The following is a 17,806-nucleotide window of genomic DNA, read 5'->3' as shown; positions in this document are numbered from 1 at the left end:
TGAACATACCCCACAGATGCTCAATAGGGTTTAGGTCTGTAGACATGCTTGGCCAGTCCATCACCTTTACCCTCAGCTTCTTTAGCAAGGCAGTGGTCGTCTTGGAGGTGTGTTTGGGGTCGTTATCATTTTGGAATACTGCCCTGCGGCCCGGTGTCCAAAGGGAGGGGATCATGCTCTGCTTCAGTAGGTCACAACACATTGGCATTCATGGTTCTCTCAATGAACTGCAGCTCTCGCTGTATCGTCTTGGCCACCGTGCTGCAGCTCAGTTGCAGGGTCTTGGCAATCTTTTTATAGCCAAGACCATCTTTATGTGGAGCAACAATTCTTTTTTTCAGGTCCTCAGAGAGTTCTTTGCCATGAGGTGCCATGTTGAACTTCCAGTGACCAGTATGAGGGAGTGTGAGAGCAATAACACCAAATTTAACACACCTGCTCCCAATTCACACCTGAGAACTTGTAAAACTAATGGGTCACATGACACCGGGGAGGGAAAATTTGGCTATTTGTGCCCAATTTGTTTTATTTTCATTTAGGTGTGTACTCACTTTTGTTGCCAGTGATTAGACATTAATGGCTGTGTTATTTTGAGGGGACAGCAAATTTACAGTTATAACAGCTGTACACTCACTACTTTACATTGCAGCAAAGTGTCATTTCTTCAGTGTTGTCGCATGAAAATATATAATCAAATATTTACAAAAATGTGAGGGGTGTATGCACTTTTGTGACATACTGTACCTGCAACAGTACAGCGGCTCAGATTTGGTTGAACCCCTTGCCCATGCAGCTTCCTTCAAGCTCATCCCATGGTTGAAAACATGGTCAACCATAGTTACTCTGATTTAATCTGTTGTGTTCCTGACTCCCTTTTCCTCTCATTCTCCCCCGTCTTCCTCTTACTTCTTCACCTCCTCATCCTCATCTAATTCTCACCTCTCTTTCTCTCCAAAAGTCTCCATTGTTAGCCAAACCAAATGTTTACCTTTGGCCTTAATACATATAGTGCTCAAGCTCTGATTGGTATTTGAACTAATCTACAAGTGTTTTCACATGTGTCAATGTGGAATTCCTATTTTCATTACATAGTGTAGAAAAATATAGTAATGTTTACAGTTTTGATAGAAGTGTGTTATTGAATTGCAAACTGAGTGTAAAGCAAAGAATGTGCATTCAGTTTGGCACATGTTGTAAACGATCTGGCTACAAGTGTTCATGGTTTCAGAAAGTGTTTCAAGAAAGACTGTTAGTGTTTAAGAATTCAGAAAACAAACTGTAATACACTGGATCACCTGTATGCTTGTAATGCTGCTACTACCAGTGGACACTTTACCACACTTTGCTCTCACCAGTGTATTAAGTGAAACTGTAGAATGGCCATCACTGAAATCTTAAATCAGCAAGCAAACACAGCCTGTTTTAAGGACAGCGCAAGTTTCTTCTCTAACTATTTCAGTTAAGTTTCAGTTTTTGTCACTCAGAAACATACTGTGCGGTTTGTTGCAAGCCCTATTTTCTATAATGTTTGTCATATCAATTCACAAGGATACCAATGATAATGTGTCAGAGCATTTAATCAGAGATCAAAGACAGGAGATATAAAAAATATATTTGACATAGTGCATACAAAATCTGCAGCAATCCAAACCATAAACATAACAGCCAGTTGTCAATGTAAAACAGAATCACATATCGAGCCTGCTTGTTTTGAAAACCTAAACAAAAGGCCATACTGTGACTAGAATTACTTGATCAACACAATATCAAACAGTTGACTGTTAAATGTGTTACCCAGAAACTTAAGAGTAAAGTAAAAGTCCTGTAGCATTCAATTGTGTATGCCGTGATTATATCGTTTGTAGTTTTTTTCTGCATGTTTTGGTTAACTTATCTCTTCTGTTAAGAAAAAGAAATGCAAAGTAGGTTGTAGCCGTTGCATTTACTGTACATCATAAAATCTGTACACATGTACACACCTTCAGCCCCACAAATAAAAAAGACTTAATTTCCCACACTCATAGGGACATGTATTCATTATTTAAAGGTGACGGGTTGCACTTTAGTCTAGGATCTGATCATTTAATATTATACAGCCCAATGTCACCAATTTGGGGCTTCATGGAGATGATTTGTTTATTCATTTACTGTTCAGTCCCTCAGCCCCACTTGTGTGACAGACGCCGCATCGGAGAGAAACTGTTCTAGGATCTCATCAATTACATTACACTCATAATTCACTTGGCCCAGGTCCAGGGCAGGCACGTAGGAGACAAGAAGGCGCCCGACGTTGTGCCGAAGCTCAATCAAACTGATGGAGAGAGAAAATGTGATTCACATGATTTTAATAATGATAATTCAGTGATAACTCATACAACATTAATGGAAAGCGATTTTACACCAACCAAACCTCTTGGATGAATCTGTGCTAGTGTCCGCTGTCCCTCCTGCCTTGTTGGGATCTGTTTGTACAGAAGAACCAGTGGCTCTGTGTGGAGCTGCGCTTCCCTCTTCTGCATTTTCCCTCTGCTGCTGCAGGCTCAACCTGAGTTCTTCACACTGGGCTGCCAGATTTGCCCTTTCCTCCTCCAGACTGTCCAACTGGATAAGCAGGTCAACATCAACCAAACAAAAGGTACACAAAATTTATGTGGGCTGCATATAAACTGTATACTGTATATGAGTCAATTATGCAAATGACAATGTACTATATAACCATACAATCTTACTTACTCTTTTTATAGTTGCTTTTTTACATAAAGTGCACAGATTCATGTTTGATATTTGTAAATATGTTGTCCATATAGGTTTGATTGATCATAATCACTATATGTATGCATATGTGTCCAAAGGTCAGGAATGAACCTTCAAGCTCAAGACTTTAAAGCAATTTTTTTGGGCTTTTAAGTATCATTATCTGACAGAATAAAGGAAATATAATGCCTGTATTAAACGATAAGTCTGTTCATCTTCTATATTTTCTTACTGTCAACCAATCCCATTAAAAGTCCAAAACCAACAATAAATTGATTCTACAAAAATGTTTGAATTTCCTGTACCCAAAGCCTGATATACAGTAGCTTATTCCCTTTGTGCCATAAACCTCCAAAATCTGTTCTAAACACATTAATGAACCACACTGTTACACTGGGAGACATGTTCCTTCATTATGGTCAACATGGGCATTGTAGTTTATTTTGAGGTGGATCCCACATACGGTGCCCTGCTGCCATACATACTCAGCTAGTCCCTAACAAATGCACTGTTTAAGTAACATTTTCTTATTAAAAATTTAAGAAATTACTCCGAGATATTTGGCTTTAGGCTTTTTATGGGATTTGTTGTCAAGAAAAAAAGAGAAAGAAAGAATTAAAAAAAAGAGTATTGCAAGTCTTGCACTTATAGCTCAAAATACAGCTGGAACACTGACCTTCAAGCGCAGTTCATCCCTCTCCTTGTTTCTTTGATCCAGTTCCCGGACTAGACGGTCAACTTGCAGTGCAATCTCATCAATGTCCTTCTCCTCACCTTGTGCATCACTGGGCTTGGTCTCAGTGGCTGCCAGTAAAGTCTCTTTGTCCTTAATCAATTCATCGACTTTCTGTTTGGCCTTCTCAAACAGACTTTTGTAGTCCTTTTCCGGCTCCGTTTCCTCCGTCTGGCTGGCCTGGTGAGAGCACTCCTTCTTCACACTGATCTGAGACAGCTCCTGCAGTTGGCGGGTGAGGTTTTGGACCTGCTCTTTAAAGGAGTCTCTCTCCTGAGCTGTCGCCTGCATGAGCTCTAGGAGCTGGTCTTGCTGTTCCTGTACCTCAATCATACTGGGGTGGTGAAGTGGAGAGGAGTTTCTATCACAGGCATCTGCACAGGAAGGTTGAGCCTTTTCTGTGCTATCCAGATGATTTGTCACTCCGTTCTGCAAGGTCTGCTTTTCCACATCCTCACTGTGAGTGTCTCCACTGCTCTCTTGCTTAACAGCTCTTTGCTCACAAACATCTTCTTTACCACTCTGCCCTGCGCTCTCCTCCATTACGGTTTGATTTTCATCCCACTCTTCCTGCTTCACTTTGGGTACTTCTGTCTGGGTGGTGATGCTGGCCACCACTAGAGGGGGTGCTGGGGAGGAACTGGTTCCCACAGCTGCCATTCCTGCAACATTAGCCTCCAAGGCGACATCTATTGCAGCATCATCGCTGCACTCCAACAGCATGCCAAAGTTAGCATCACTTTGCTCTCGCTCCGTCTTCACTTTAGTCAAATCTAAGCACGGACTTTTTGGCTTTGGGGTACTTGCAGTCTCCAAGATGAAAATGTCATCATCAGTATCATCATCATCATTACCAGCGAGCACTGACGGGGAGCTCTGTGGGCTCACATCCACTGATGTGGACGTATCTGTGGTGACCCGCTGGAAGCCATTAACTCTAGGTCTCTTGGGCGTCGTTCTTTGTGGAGTAAGAGACTGTGTTCTTTTCCCCCTGAAGTGCAGATAAAGGCACTTAATATGTTAGTTAAACATAGTCAAATGGATATATTTAAGATCACATACAGCACAAAATCATACCTCGGGGGGCGCGCTGACAGTGAGCATACACTAGTAATAACTGGAAGACCACTGCTACTGGAAGGGCTGCAAGCTAGAGAGAAAGAAAGCAGACTTAAAAAAAACGATCTCTCAAAGTTTCACACACACAGAATATATTTTCCTACCAGCTTGGGAAATTGTGGAGGACCTCAATGAAGAGGATTTAGCCATCGCAGCACCCCCTAGTAGTGACTCAGTGTTCAACCTTCTCCTTGGGGTAGTGGTAGTAGAGGGGGAATGGACAGTCTGACAACAACAACAAACACAAAACATAGAGAACAGAATGATTATGTTTAGTGAAATCAATTTCAGTCGTCACTCCCAACCTTCTTTGATGTCACATGGAAAACATACTAATTGACGCAGCTGCTGTTGGGCCAAACGCTGTTCTTCCAGGCACCTTCGCTCTTCTTCTTCCTAGAAAACAAAATCATAAAAGCACTATTAATCACATGTTAACCTTTATGGAATCAGAAATCAATACTATCAGAAAATTAAGAATATATTCCAAATCGCACTGAGGTGTTGCAGGAACAGCAGGCAGAAAGATGGCAGGTGATTTACAGCAGACGACGGTGTGTCCTCACCTTTTGTCTTTTCTTCTCTTCATTCTTTTTGTCTACCCTCTCCCTGTACAAAAGAAAATAGAGGTAAGGTAGGGCAGGTAACTTTTTGGCAGCTTAATACAAGAATGTGCCATTGTTATTGGGTCTAAATATTCAGTTACATTTTAGGCAAACGTAGTGGCAGTGTTTTTAATTAAAATCGGACTCACTGTTGTTTATAGGTTTTGCGGTATGACGGTTGATCATCATCCGAGTCCTCGGCCTCCTCATCTATGTTGCAGTTCCTGGGAGGACAAATGAGACAGAGATGGAAAACATTGTTTATGGTTTATCTAGTTCCACTAGCCACTAGTTAGCAACCTCTGCTGTGAGGAACCTTTTCATGCCTCATGTCCCTTGAAGAGCAATTTGAGAAATGATCAGCAGTAATTTTAAGCTCAGGTAGAACAGTTAAGTACCAACAGAAAAGTGTAATGCAGCCTTCAACACCAGGGGGAGACAGTGCTATACAGATTTGTGGATCGGAATATGAGTATCTTTTTCTCTGTTCTAATTGTTTATTTTATCAGATCAGAATGTGATTAATGCCAACAGATTTTTCAAGGCTTTGGTTACCTGAACTGAGGATCGGGGTTCATACGGCAGAACCACTGTTCTGGCAGCTTGCTGCAGTCAATCCCATCAGGGAGTTTGCGCCAGCGCAAACAATCATCACACTGCACCCAGTTTTGATCTGGTCGCTTCCTGTAGACATAAGTTTCAGAGCATCTTAGAAGTCAACATGGTTAGACAGATATATGTGCAGAGTGCATGATGTCAGTCACTGCAAAATGTACTAACGTGGTATCTTCAATTGGTATGCAGTTTGGGTCCTCTGTATTTCTCCTGTGGCGGATTTCCTGCCAGTACTCCTCCAGTTTGATTCCCAAACTGGCCATAGTTTTCCTGTTACAGGAAATAAAGAACTTCAGACTTATGCATTTCTGGGCCCATGTTGACAAATAATCCAGTAATATGAGACTTTAAAAATATGTTTACGTGGGCAGATTCATTCATTTAGACCTTTATCAGACCAATGCAATCAAAACTGAATGCATCCTCACTGCTATTACCTGTACTTATCTGTCTCATTAAAGCTCTGTTTGTTGTGCGTAGGTTCTAGAAAGTAACAGTCTATGACTCCAATGACCCCAACACCTTTGTTGTTGGCCTGTAGAGGGACAAAAGAGGTGAGCACTGGATGAAGAAAAAAAAAAAAAAACATGCAAATATATAAAAAAAAAAAAAAAAAAAAACACACGCTCACAACACAGACTCACCTTAATCTGGCAGCCAACACGCTCGTAGGCTTTGATGAGGCGATTCTTGTGATACATCATAATGCCATATTGGTCTTTACTTTTGGTGTTATAGCCAAAAGTGATAGGAATGCGTACTTTGTCCTAAAATAACATTCAAGGAAAACTCAAGAGCAAAGAAAGAAGCAAAGAGTTTTTGCGCACAAGCGTTCCAAATTCTAAGAAATTATTAGTCAACACATATTCCAAACCAAAGAGAAAAAGGTCAAAAAAGGCTCAGCTCAGCCTGTGATGAAAGGATACCAGGAAAGTGGGCCTGTAGTGGTCCCTATTGCGGAAGGCCAGACTCTTCGCAATGAGCTGAGATTTCACCTTTACACCACGTATGATGATCTGCATCCGAGGCTTCAGATAGAGAATACTGCAATATGCCTAAGGTCAAAGAAAAGTATTGATTTATTAATTCATGTAAATGGAACATGATATCAAGAGTCAGTCTACAAGTTTATAAATTATAAATATTTGTTTCTTGTACACACACAAAACAGAACATCTACAATTACATGCAACTGGGTTGGTTATAGTGCAATGGATAAAACACACGCCTTTGGTGTGAGAGACCTGGATTCAATCCCCCACTGTGACCCATCCACCATTATGTCCCTGAGCAAGACACTTAAGAGATGTGCGACGTCTGGCATGTATAGCAATTGTAAATCGCTTTGGATAAAAGCGTCCGCTAAATTAATAAATGTAATTGAATGGATTTCACTAAAAGAAGTGGCTTGACTTTACTAAAAATGCAAGAGAAAAAAACCTTAAAATTAATGATTACAAACCTCAGACATGTTTTAAGACACAAAAATAAATTTCTTGGAATAACAATTTAGAGTTAAATCCCTAACAATTTGTAAAATTATATTTAATACTCGAAAAATCCAGAAACTATGAACATCATGCACATCATTCTGCATAATGAAGGTCAAACATCCAAGTGAAGTAACAATAAGCAAAACACATTTTTTAAATTAATGGTGAGGGACTTAAGGGTTTGATGCTTGTATAAGTAGCATTGTATAGTTGGTCAACAAGTGACTGTGGGTGGATAAGGCATAGAAATGATGCCTTAGGTATAATATAGAATCATTTTGAATTTTTTGAAGACAGGGACATTACTACTACTACTACTGCTGCTTACCCGCAGTGAGTAAACACACTCAGGGATGTGTGATATGACCCCTGGATGATGAGTAGTGTCATTTATTGCCTCATAGACATCAGCTGGAATTCGGATATCGTAACGGTCCCTCTCAAAATCAAACTCAGTTGATCCAGTAGATGTCCTGTTGAAAAACAAACAAACATTATAGATGAATAGGCCTCTAAATCTGGTCTTAATGGTGATTCTTGAATCCCAGAGAAAGACCCCTAATACAAAACATTATGTTGGTATTCATTATTGATAACCAGTGTTAACAACCTTTCTACTGTTTGTTGAAAGCACTGTTTTGTGTGTTTGTCCTGAAAGCTGAATGGTTAGTAAATAGGGTGTTGACACATTTTTCATCTGATCATTGTACAATGTTGGGTTTTGACTAGTGGCAGAGCACAACATAGTGGAATTACACCTTAGCCATTGGCTTCTACAATAAAACATACATCTTTGTATGTGTGGAATACAGACAGACCTGTGGAGATTCCAGATGATGATCCGTGTGCCAGTTTTTTTCCCAGAGGAACAGGGGTAAGTGATGGCATCAATCTCATGGAGCAGTTCTTCCTGTGTCTTGAAAGGGGAATAGCGCAGGATGTCCTGCAGACTGGCTTTGTGCTCCTCTTTCACGCAGAGTAAAGCTGAAGTTAAGGACAACTTCCAATGAAAAATTAGGACAAATGGATATAAGACTGTCTGACGTTGGATTGGGAGAAAATGTGCTTCTCTAAAACATGTAAAAATCCTAAACAATCTAGTAGTTTGAGACTTTAATATGTTACATCCAAACTGTTTGAGTAGAATATCTTACTTAAAAGTAGTGCTCCTGTACCAAATTCACATCAAAAAGATATTATTTGTTGACATGATGCAATATGCCTTAATGCATTAGATAAAGGATATGCTCCTTTGTGTCCCTCTGTTCAAAGCAGACAATAGGTACAATTATCTGCTTAGCATCGATCTCCTTCAGGTAGGTCTGAGAAAGCATCCCGACGCAGGAGCTACTCTCTGACTTGGAAAATACGATGGCGTCTTTACCAAGACGCATGGCTCCAGACTTGAAACCGTTTCCATACATACCAATTGGCTTTACACCCTTCACAGCAACCTTGTCACTGTAGCCAAAGCTTGATGGGGGGAAAAGAAACAGATTCTTTAGTGAGTATATGAATCACATCATGGTTCATATGTATTCATCATTTACAATGTTTGTTTTTAAAGGTTTGAGGCAGTGGTCTTTATGATGTATGCCAGCACTGTCAATATTTAGTGGGCCATTACACTCAACTACCACAAATAACAGATTCTAAATAACAAATATCAAAATAACAGTGGTTTTACATAAAATATAAACTGACATTTCTGATATTCCAAAAATATTGATGGTGCAGAAAGTATTTAACAACTCTTTCCATAATTTCCGGAAAAATACCAAGCAGCAGTATCTGTACCTGAGCATCTTATGCATTGCTTTATAGTCCACTCCATTTCCATTATCCATAAAGCTGAGGCATTCTTGTTCATTGACCATAGTCTTATCAATCCAGAACTGTTTCGCACTGACATCTGGATCGTAGGCATTGTCTGTAAAAAGAAAAACAGGGGCAACTTGACACAACTTCACATGAAAACCTCAACCTCCAGCATTGAAAGTTCTGAAATTGACCTCATCTTTACCCCACAAAAAAATAGTGTTTTTTTTCTGAGTCTATCATCTTATTGGTTAAAGAGGTGGTATTATACTTTTTGGCTTTTTCCCTCTTCTTTATTGAGTTACATATCTATTTTGTACATGTTATAGGTTTGCAAAGTGAAAAAGCCCAAAGTCCACCCCAAAGGGAATTCCCATCTCCCACAGAAAACTCTGCTCTGAACTGCCTGAAAACAGCTTGTTTGTAGACCAGCCTTTACTTCTGCTGTATTGTGATGTCACACGTAAATACGTGTCATAATGCTCGCCGCGACTAGTCTGACATGCCCTCAAAAACACCGGTGGAAAAACACTGAGCTCCAGCACACACCTCTCCTCTCCCTTCCAAACACTAGCTACCCTCCAGGCAGTCAATGCAACTCCCAACAAAGAGCATTTAGAGACGTAGAATATGTATCACTCCATAGCTAAAACGAAGCCTTCAACACAGGGTAAAAAGAGGAGCTGCAGCAATGTGCAGTATGAAAAAATAATATGTTGTTTTTTGAAAATGAAGCCATGTAAACCCGTTCTGGTACAACTTCTAAATAGGATTTTGAACCTGAAAAGGAGCATAATACATCCTCTTTTAATGGCGTTTTCTGGCCCTGGTCTGAAGCATTCTGGCACTTTGCCCAATGTCCATAATACCGTTAGCTCAGGAGCTTTCTGGCACATTCCCCATAATACAATTAGGTGAGGGAGCCCATTACCTAAAGAATCATTTTAGTAGTTTTAACCCAGGCCCTATCTTCACATATTTTGGTGTCAAAATGACTAGTAGGTGGTGGTACAAAAGATTTTGGTATCCACGCAGTAGATGGCTTCAGCTACGAGCCGACTGCAGTGGTGGCAACTGTGCCCATCAAAATTACGCCCACAAAAAGTGCTTCTTTTTGCCACTGACAGCAGCATAAGAGGTGTCGAACAACATCATGGACATGGAAAGGATCCCTACAAGTGAGTACCGCTGACACATTTTGTTTTCAACAAGAAAATGAAGTGTTGATCAAGGACAATTCTTGCTCTGAAATATGAGAGGCAGGTTGTTGCAGAAAACGCGAGTGGAAACAAGGGAGAGGATTTTGTTGAGTACATAGAGTAAATGCTAGCAAGACGTAATTTCCTAGCATTACTCCAACACAACAAATCCCTCTGTCCAACTGTGACTCACATTTCCACCGGTGTGGCTACTGCTTCCAGTTTGTGGCTGCCCGCTGAAGATATCTGCTGCACAGATTTCAAAACGTTTTGTACCAACTATTACTCATTTCAACGGCCAAAAAATTAGAAATAGGGCAATGGTTTAAAAATACTGAAATTACCCTTTAACATGCCTTTTTCCTTGACACCATTGAAATCAGGAATTTACAGCATGCGTTTTTTAGAAAACCTACAGCACACAGACTGTCAGGTGGCTACATTTGGAAACACAGTTCTTTAAACATGCAAACTTAATATCAGATGTGAATATAGTTGATATGGGCTGAGATAGATATGTGTGTATAGTGTACACACAGAGTATGTTTAATGAAAATCTTCTACAGCCGTTATGATTTAGTTATGAGTATTCTAAGATTAAAATTATAATATGCAAGACATGCAGATGTTTAAAAAAGTACAATTTAAGGGACATTTGATTTATATCAAATGGGCGACAACTGCAAACACAACTTAATTATTACTCATTATATACGTGTGTATGTATGTATACATTAACAATTACATTATCAGTCATTTTGAATTTTGCTGACTGTTGTTACAACATAATAGTAATAGTAATCACACTGCCTGCACATGCTTATTTCGTATAGGCTCTGCCATAGCGAGTTTGGTCACTTCTCCTTCAAGACTGGCAAACAAATCATAGCTGGTTTCCATAAAACACATCACTATCAAATTGCCAGAAGGAGAATTTTGAAAAATAAGTTGGTATTTGAATCATACAGTTTTGATGTTGTGAGTCAGAGCCTATAATCATAATCATAAAACTGGGGTGTGGTTAAATACACTGAAGTTGCTGTTTAACCTAAAACTCTACTAGGCATAACAAAGTGCATTGTCGCTAAGTCACTCTCCCTGTCTGTGTCTGCTCTGCTGACATTCTCAGTCAGCAGTATGTTTTATAAAGTGGCTGAAACGACACTCTTTTGGAGGAGGACACCAGCAGGTGCACCCCATGTGGAAAACAAAACTGAAACTGAACTGAAGAAGGAAACATCAGCCCTAAAACACTAAACAACATAAAAATCCAAGCTTCCCAAAAGGAATGAATGTAACCTTTAGACCACGCACTTACAATCTCATCTTATTTTGATATTTTTTTGCAGTTTTCTAGCATGTTATTTACCTAGTGCACACAAGACAATTTACTATAAACTCATATCTCTCTAAATTTCAGATTCACACAGCCATGTCAGACCCATGTCAGAGGTAATCAAGGTTTTTTAATAATAAGTCCCCTGTTATTGGGTATTTGTATAACCCTATCCCACTGTTTACATATAATATGGTATTAACTTGTGTGCACAAGATAACTAATACTGACAGTTTCTTTTCAGTTTAAATTCTCTGTCAGTCTTTTGGCATGGAGAGAGCATGATTTCCATTTACAAAATACAACTGTGTGACAATGACTCACCTATGAGTTCAGCAATGGCGCTAAAGGGCCCGATGTGGCTGGTGGAATTTGTGTGAAGAAACTTCGGACAAAGCTGCAGGTGGAGCAAATTAATAATTACACAATAGTTCCGTTCGTTTTCAAAGTGCTCTTATTTTCATACATCTATGTGTGAAGTTATCTACAAAATGTTATACATTCAATATAATCTTATGTGTGATATGTTGACATAAATGTAACCCTTACACTGGATAATATAGCTTTGGCTTATTGAAAACATTTGCATATCAATGTGATTCTTAGAACAGGTTTGACGTGCGCATGTGGTCAAATGATCTCTGATGCATTTTGGTGTAAACTGTCTCCGAAACTGAATTTAACATCAAATATTAGAGTGTGTTGCTCTTGTCAGTCAGTACCTGTCTGATTGATGGTGCTTGTTGTCTTCATATAAATAACATATATGACTAATGTGACTCCATTGACAGCACATGTCTTATTGGAAGTGCAAGCCATTATTTAGACCTGGATGACCACTCAAGTGTAAAATTCTGGTCTTAAGTGCCTAAGGATTTTGAGAATAGATGCTGTGCATAAATATTCCTAAATGTTAGGAACTGGTCTGAGCGCACAGATTATTTGAGGGAGCTCCAGAAGTTTTCTAAACTAGGCTAGACATCAGACAGTCACTTGTGTGTTACACACAAGGCTTTATGATTTAAAACAAAGACAATATAATTCAATATTTCTACATCTTTTATATGTAGAATAAGTTTAATTTGTAATTTCTGTGTTTTCTAATGTATTTTTGCTCTTTCAAACAACAAAAAAGCATTAATATACTCTTTCATCCTGTCCAGTATAGTAATTAATGCACATTTGACAATTTATATAGATGTGGATTATAGTTAGAGAAACTCTGAAACTAATGCTCTGGAAACACTTACTGTTTATGGATGGCATTTATATGGTCATCTTATATCTTTAAAGTATTTGCTTTTATTTGACATGTTACAGTGAAGAGAGATGAGAAATATGGGGTTGGAGATGGTGTAGTGCACAAGACACATGTGCTTGGTGTGGGAGACCCAGGTTTGAATCCCACTGCAACACATCCAATGTGTCCCCGAGCAAGACACTTAACCCCTAGTTGTGTGACCCCTTACATAGCAATAGTAAGTCCCTTTGGATAAAAGCGTCAGCTAAATGATGTAATGTAGGGAGAATGAGAGTGGGATGACATGCAACAGTGTCCCCAGTCAGAGGACGCCCCCACCAAAATCTTCTCTGAACAGCTCTATACTCATCAGCCCATTACTGATATGGTCTGGACAGAGAAAAAGTGAAATTGTGTTTTCACAGATGTGACAGCAGCAATGTGGTGCAGACACTTTGTGTCCCACAAAGTAACAAACCCGAAAAATTATTAGGCCTAAATCTTTGGTAAAACATTTTGCTTTCTTTGTGTTGAAATCAGCAGTTAGTTTACCAAAACACGCAGCTTGATTGACATTTGTCGTAGGTAACGTGACGGTTAAGAACATTTATTTCTTTAATACAAACTGCAAAAATGTTATACTTGTTTAAAGATAAAGTAAATATATGGTACTGGCATAGTGTATATTTGGGAAACAGCTAAAAGTTTAAGCGGTCAGCAGGCTGTTATTATCTGTTATCTGTTATTTTTTTTAAGTGGAGAATCTGAACCAGAGTAACTTTTGTTATGCAGGTAACTGTTATGTGTACAGATATGAGGAATTTGCCTCGTCTTACGTGGGTCTCAATGTATACATACACAGAACAAGCATTGACAACAAACTCAACCAAAGCAGACACAAACTACCCTGCACAGATACACAAATACGCACGAACATAAACCGAAAACAACATTTGCAACGTTAGATAGCAAGACAATAGTGCAATAGAGCAGAGTGCAAAGGATGCTGAAATAAATATTTCGGTGCAGGTATTTTTACGTAACGTTACATGACATAGGTGGATGTGATACTTCATGAATAGCATGCGTATAACGTTATAACGTGTGTTTTGGGGTGATGATATTTGATAAAATAAACTGAATTAGAACAATGAAAAATAAATTGTAAATAGTTAACATGTAAGTTAACGTTAAATTATATGCTAGAGTCGACGGTTAGGAAACATTGCAAAAGACATCAGTAACGTTACTGTTACAGCGAACCGGAAGTCAACCTTTGCCTTTAGACTCCGCGGTTTAACACCACAGGCAGACAGTGTAGCTACGTGCAATAATATGTTTTACAGCGTCAAATAAGTTGTGTACTAACATCACTGACGTTACTAAGCGGTAACGTAACGTTAATTTGCTAGCTAACGCCGAGTGAACGGGGACCACAGAGCTCTGTAGAGACTAACGTTACAATCAATATGGCATCTGAAAACAGTTTGTCTACATTATAGCGTTATTTAACTCCAATGCCAACATCTGTAGACTGTATCCAGTTATAACTGTAAAAAATCCTTAAATAAATGAGTAAATTTTACTCACCGTACTCAACGGGACACCGCGGTCAGCCTGCGCCGCCATCTTTACGTAAATACGCACGTCGGTAGGAGGAGTCAAGTCAATTTTTCATCGGAAACAAAATTATTTGCCTCAATCCTAACACCCTGCGTTGCATTTGTTATTATAATAATGCAATAGTAACTCTGTTACTAATTGTTATGACTTAATATCTCAAAATAATAAATAATAAGTATCGCAACATAATGAGAAACTTTCTCAAAACAATGACTTAGTATCTCATAACGTAGCATTACATACTTTGAAAAATACTTTATAGTGATCATTATTGATATACAAGGAATGTTCTGTTATCATATTGATATTGATATTGATAAGAGAATAAAGTTTGGCCATCAGACAAGTTTTGTTATTAGAAGTGCAGGTTCCTACACTGTTGGCTCTGATGAACATGGGTCAGGATGGCCCTTACCTTCTCTTTGATTTCAGCACACAAACTTGCACGTTTTCTGATTACAATATGTTTATTGAATGAAGGCTTTTATTTTTTACAATCTGAACAATGGAACAAATGGAGCCTAGTTTTGTTAAACAAGCAGGATAGGTAAATAATGGTGTCAAAAGCCAGACAAGAGGAGCAGAAGAGGTTATTTGCATGTACTATGGAGCTTGATCAGTTGCTTCCTGGGACCAGCTTGCTTTCACATGTAGCCTAATAATAAAGTAATAATATTACCTTTTAATGTAATGGCATTTTTAATCTGGACTTCTAGGTGCAGCTGAAGCCTGGGTGGTAGGGTGGGCTTGTATTAAGGGCAAGGGGGCAGTGGTAAAGTTGCACAATGTTGTGCAGAGTTCAACTGCATGATTTCCAGTGGAAGTAATGACTGAATGATGCATCTGGAAAAAACTATTAGAAATGTTATGGTCACAGTACACAGAAACTTCAATTCATATCAGATTAACTCATACAGTCAGCAAAGTCTTTGCACGCTGTTTAAATGTGAAAACAGTTTATTGCAAATCTGTACATGGACGTCAAAAAAGTTAGACTTCTGGCTATTAAATTACCCGCATGTTTCGCATCGTGTGGTCCCATGAAGTCCCCTTTCAGTATCCCACATGGGACCTTATTTCAGAAAACATACGGTAGTCACCTGCAAAAGACAAAAACAGTTTGTAGGTTTTTTTACTTAGCTGGTTGTATGTGTGTCTGAACATCCTGCTGAGGGCGTGTTTGTGTGTGTGGCTGTGTGTGTATGTAATATGTGTGTAATAATGTGTATGTTGTGAGAAATAAATTCTGATTCTTAGGATTCACTGTAACTGAGAAATTAGCATTGATCACAGTTTTTTTTTAATCAATGGATTTTCTGACTTAAAATAAACGTCTGCTGGCATGTAGGTGAGAGTTTTAACATAGACTAATCAAGAGGTAGGGAAATATCTCTGATGACACATACATTTGCATTTCCTTTCTCCGCTCAAGAAGAGCCTTTGAGTGTGTGCTAATACTCTAGATGTGATCTGCCATTTGTTTCCCTTGTCTACCATTTGTCTTGGCAGTTACTATTGGCTGTTGTGTTTTGTAGTTGTCTGTATTTAAGAAGAGAAAATGCTGATTTCGGGAGAGAAACCATGCTTTCTCTCCGTGGCCATGTTACATAAAGAATAATTCATCACATCCATTTGACTCCGTATTAAGGAATTATTTTCCCTGACAATGTACTCCCCAGATACAGTTCATTAAAATTAAATGTCCGACCAGAGGAGAATATTCACGGATCACTGTTACTACAGTAAGCAGGGCCCTCCTTAGCCTACAGGCAGATATTAAAGCTCTGTAAACCTGTTGTGAGGATATCCAAGTAGCGGACAAGTGAAGCTATGGAGGACCTTCCGGCGTGCTTGGACTGCACTCACTGGGAGGTTCACATAGGCTGTGATGTCCTACATCAGCTTCTGTGAGGGGTTTTGGAGTGGAGACAGGCCCAGGTTTTAGAGAGTTAAACTAGAGGTTTAGCATGGTCTGCAAGAAGCTAAAAAAATGGAGACTACAATACCGGTTCTCTGCTTCTGTCTGGATGGGGCTCAGGCAGATCACAAACTACCAACCTAAAGCCCCCCGCAGTTCTACTGTCAATTTGAAAGACAATGGGACAGTTAGGACTGTCCTGACACCTTCCCCTGTGACTCCGTTTATCAGCTCCAGACCACCAGCTCCAGCTCCCATAGCCCAGCAGGAGCCATCTCCATCTTCCACACCTCAGCAGGGGTCTGGGGCTATCAGCAACGCCCCACAGATCCACTCCTGGAAGCAGCTCCTGGATCACAGACCCATGCGGTTCAATGGCCTACAGAGCCAACAGGTCTGTAGACAATGCAGTACACATGGCCCTTCACCTCATCCTCCAGCACCTGGACTCCTCAGGAACCTATGCCAGGATCCTGTTTGTGGACTTCAGCTTTTAACACCGTCATCCCAGCTCTGCTGCAGGACAAGCTCTCTCTGCAGAGCGTGCCTGACTCCACCTGCAGTGGATCACAGACTTCCTGTCTTACAGGAAGCAGGACGTTGAGCTGGGAAAACATGTCTTCGACTCCAGGACCATCAGCACTGGCTCCCTTAAGGCAGCGTTCTTTCCCCTCTGCTCTTCTCCTTGTACACAAACAGCTGTTGCACATATTCTGTATAGATATTCTTTTTTTTTTTTTTTTACATCATATCAATTAATTGTTTTAATATTTTATGTTTATTGGAATTCACCAAGTCAGCAAAGCAAATTCCTTGTAAGTGTAAGCTACTTCTGAATAAAGTCGTAATGCAAAAATGAAGGGTCTGGGTGACGGGCTGTTATAAATGTGATGTTGCTTTCCAAGTGTGCTAAAACAGTTTGAAGCTTAGGGATTTTTCCCCCACATTTGTTGCTGCACCAGGGGACTATGTTCCCTAAATTATTGCTTTACCTGACTTGTTTTCAGATTGTGTACAGTCACACGGAATATTTTGTAAAAGATGTGCACAAAATAGAATGCTTTACGTGTTGGCATATTGCTAACTACATTTAGCGTAAAGAGCTTTCCAATTTGCATCTCATTCACCCTTCTCTCTTACTTACTTACACACACACACACACACACACACACACACACACACACACACACACACAGTTCAGTTCTCAGTGTCTTACCCTAAGACACTTTAACATGTGGACAGGAGGATCCAGGGTTCAAACCGCCAACCCTGGCATTTCTGTCAAAGTTTTGAATGACTCAGCTATTTCCCTCAAACGTAAATACAGAAAAACAGGCCACTAAAGCTGTAACA

The 17,806-nt window shown here is 39.6% G+C and overlaps 1 protein-coding gene across 3 annotated transcripts; it reads right to left on the bottom strand.

Moving 5' to 3' along the window:
• Positions 1-1,559: 1,559 nt before the first annotated feature.
• On the bottom strand, positions 1,560-14,541 carry morc3a (MORC family CW-type zinc finger 3a). Of its 3 annotated transcripts, XM_046053181.1 has the most exons (19): positions 14,503-14,541; positions 11,997-12,069; positions 9,117-9,249; positions 8,566-8,792; positions 8,138-8,297; positions 7,648-7,792; positions 6,753-6,881; positions 6,471-6,593; positions 6,264-6,361; positions 5,992-6,096; positions 5,767-5,895; positions 5,361-5,435; positions 5,173-5,215; positions 4,940-5,002; positions 4,711-4,831; positions 4,565-4,637; positions 3,431-4,478; positions 2,411-2,601; positions 1,560-2,311 (listed from the first exon to the last, which is right to left on the bottom strand). In XM_046053181.1, the coding sequence occupies exons 1-19, from the start codon at positions 14,539-14,541 to the stop codon at positions 2,152-2,154; spliced, it is 3,135 nt and encodes a 1,044-aa protein (XP_045909137.1). In that variant the 3' UTR covers positions 1,560-2,151. The 3 variants fall into 3 exon arrangements, with proteins under 3 accessions (XP_045909137.1, XP_045909139.1, XP_045909138.1); XM_046053183.1 differs by lacking the exon at positions 11,997-12,069 and having other exon boundaries at positions 14,503-14,522; XM_046053182.1 differs by lacking the exons at positions 11,997-12,069; positions 14,503-14,541 and adding an exon at positions 9,343-9,507.
• Between the last annotated feature and the right edge of the window lie 3,265 nt (positions 14,542-17,806).

This window comes from Micropterus dolomieu, linkage group LG07, assembly GCF_021292245.1.
Source record: "Micropterus dolomieu isolate WLL.071019.BEF.003 ecotype Adirondacks linkage group LG07, ASM2129224v1, whole genome shotgun sequence".
NCBI classification, from domain to species: domain Eukaryota; kingdom Metazoa; phylum Chordata; class Actinopteri; order Centrarchiformes; family Centrarchidae; genus Micropterus; species Micropterus dolomieu.
The sequence above is the reverse complement of the archived record's forward strand: the minus strand, read 5'-3'. Positions and strand labels throughout refer to the sequence as shown.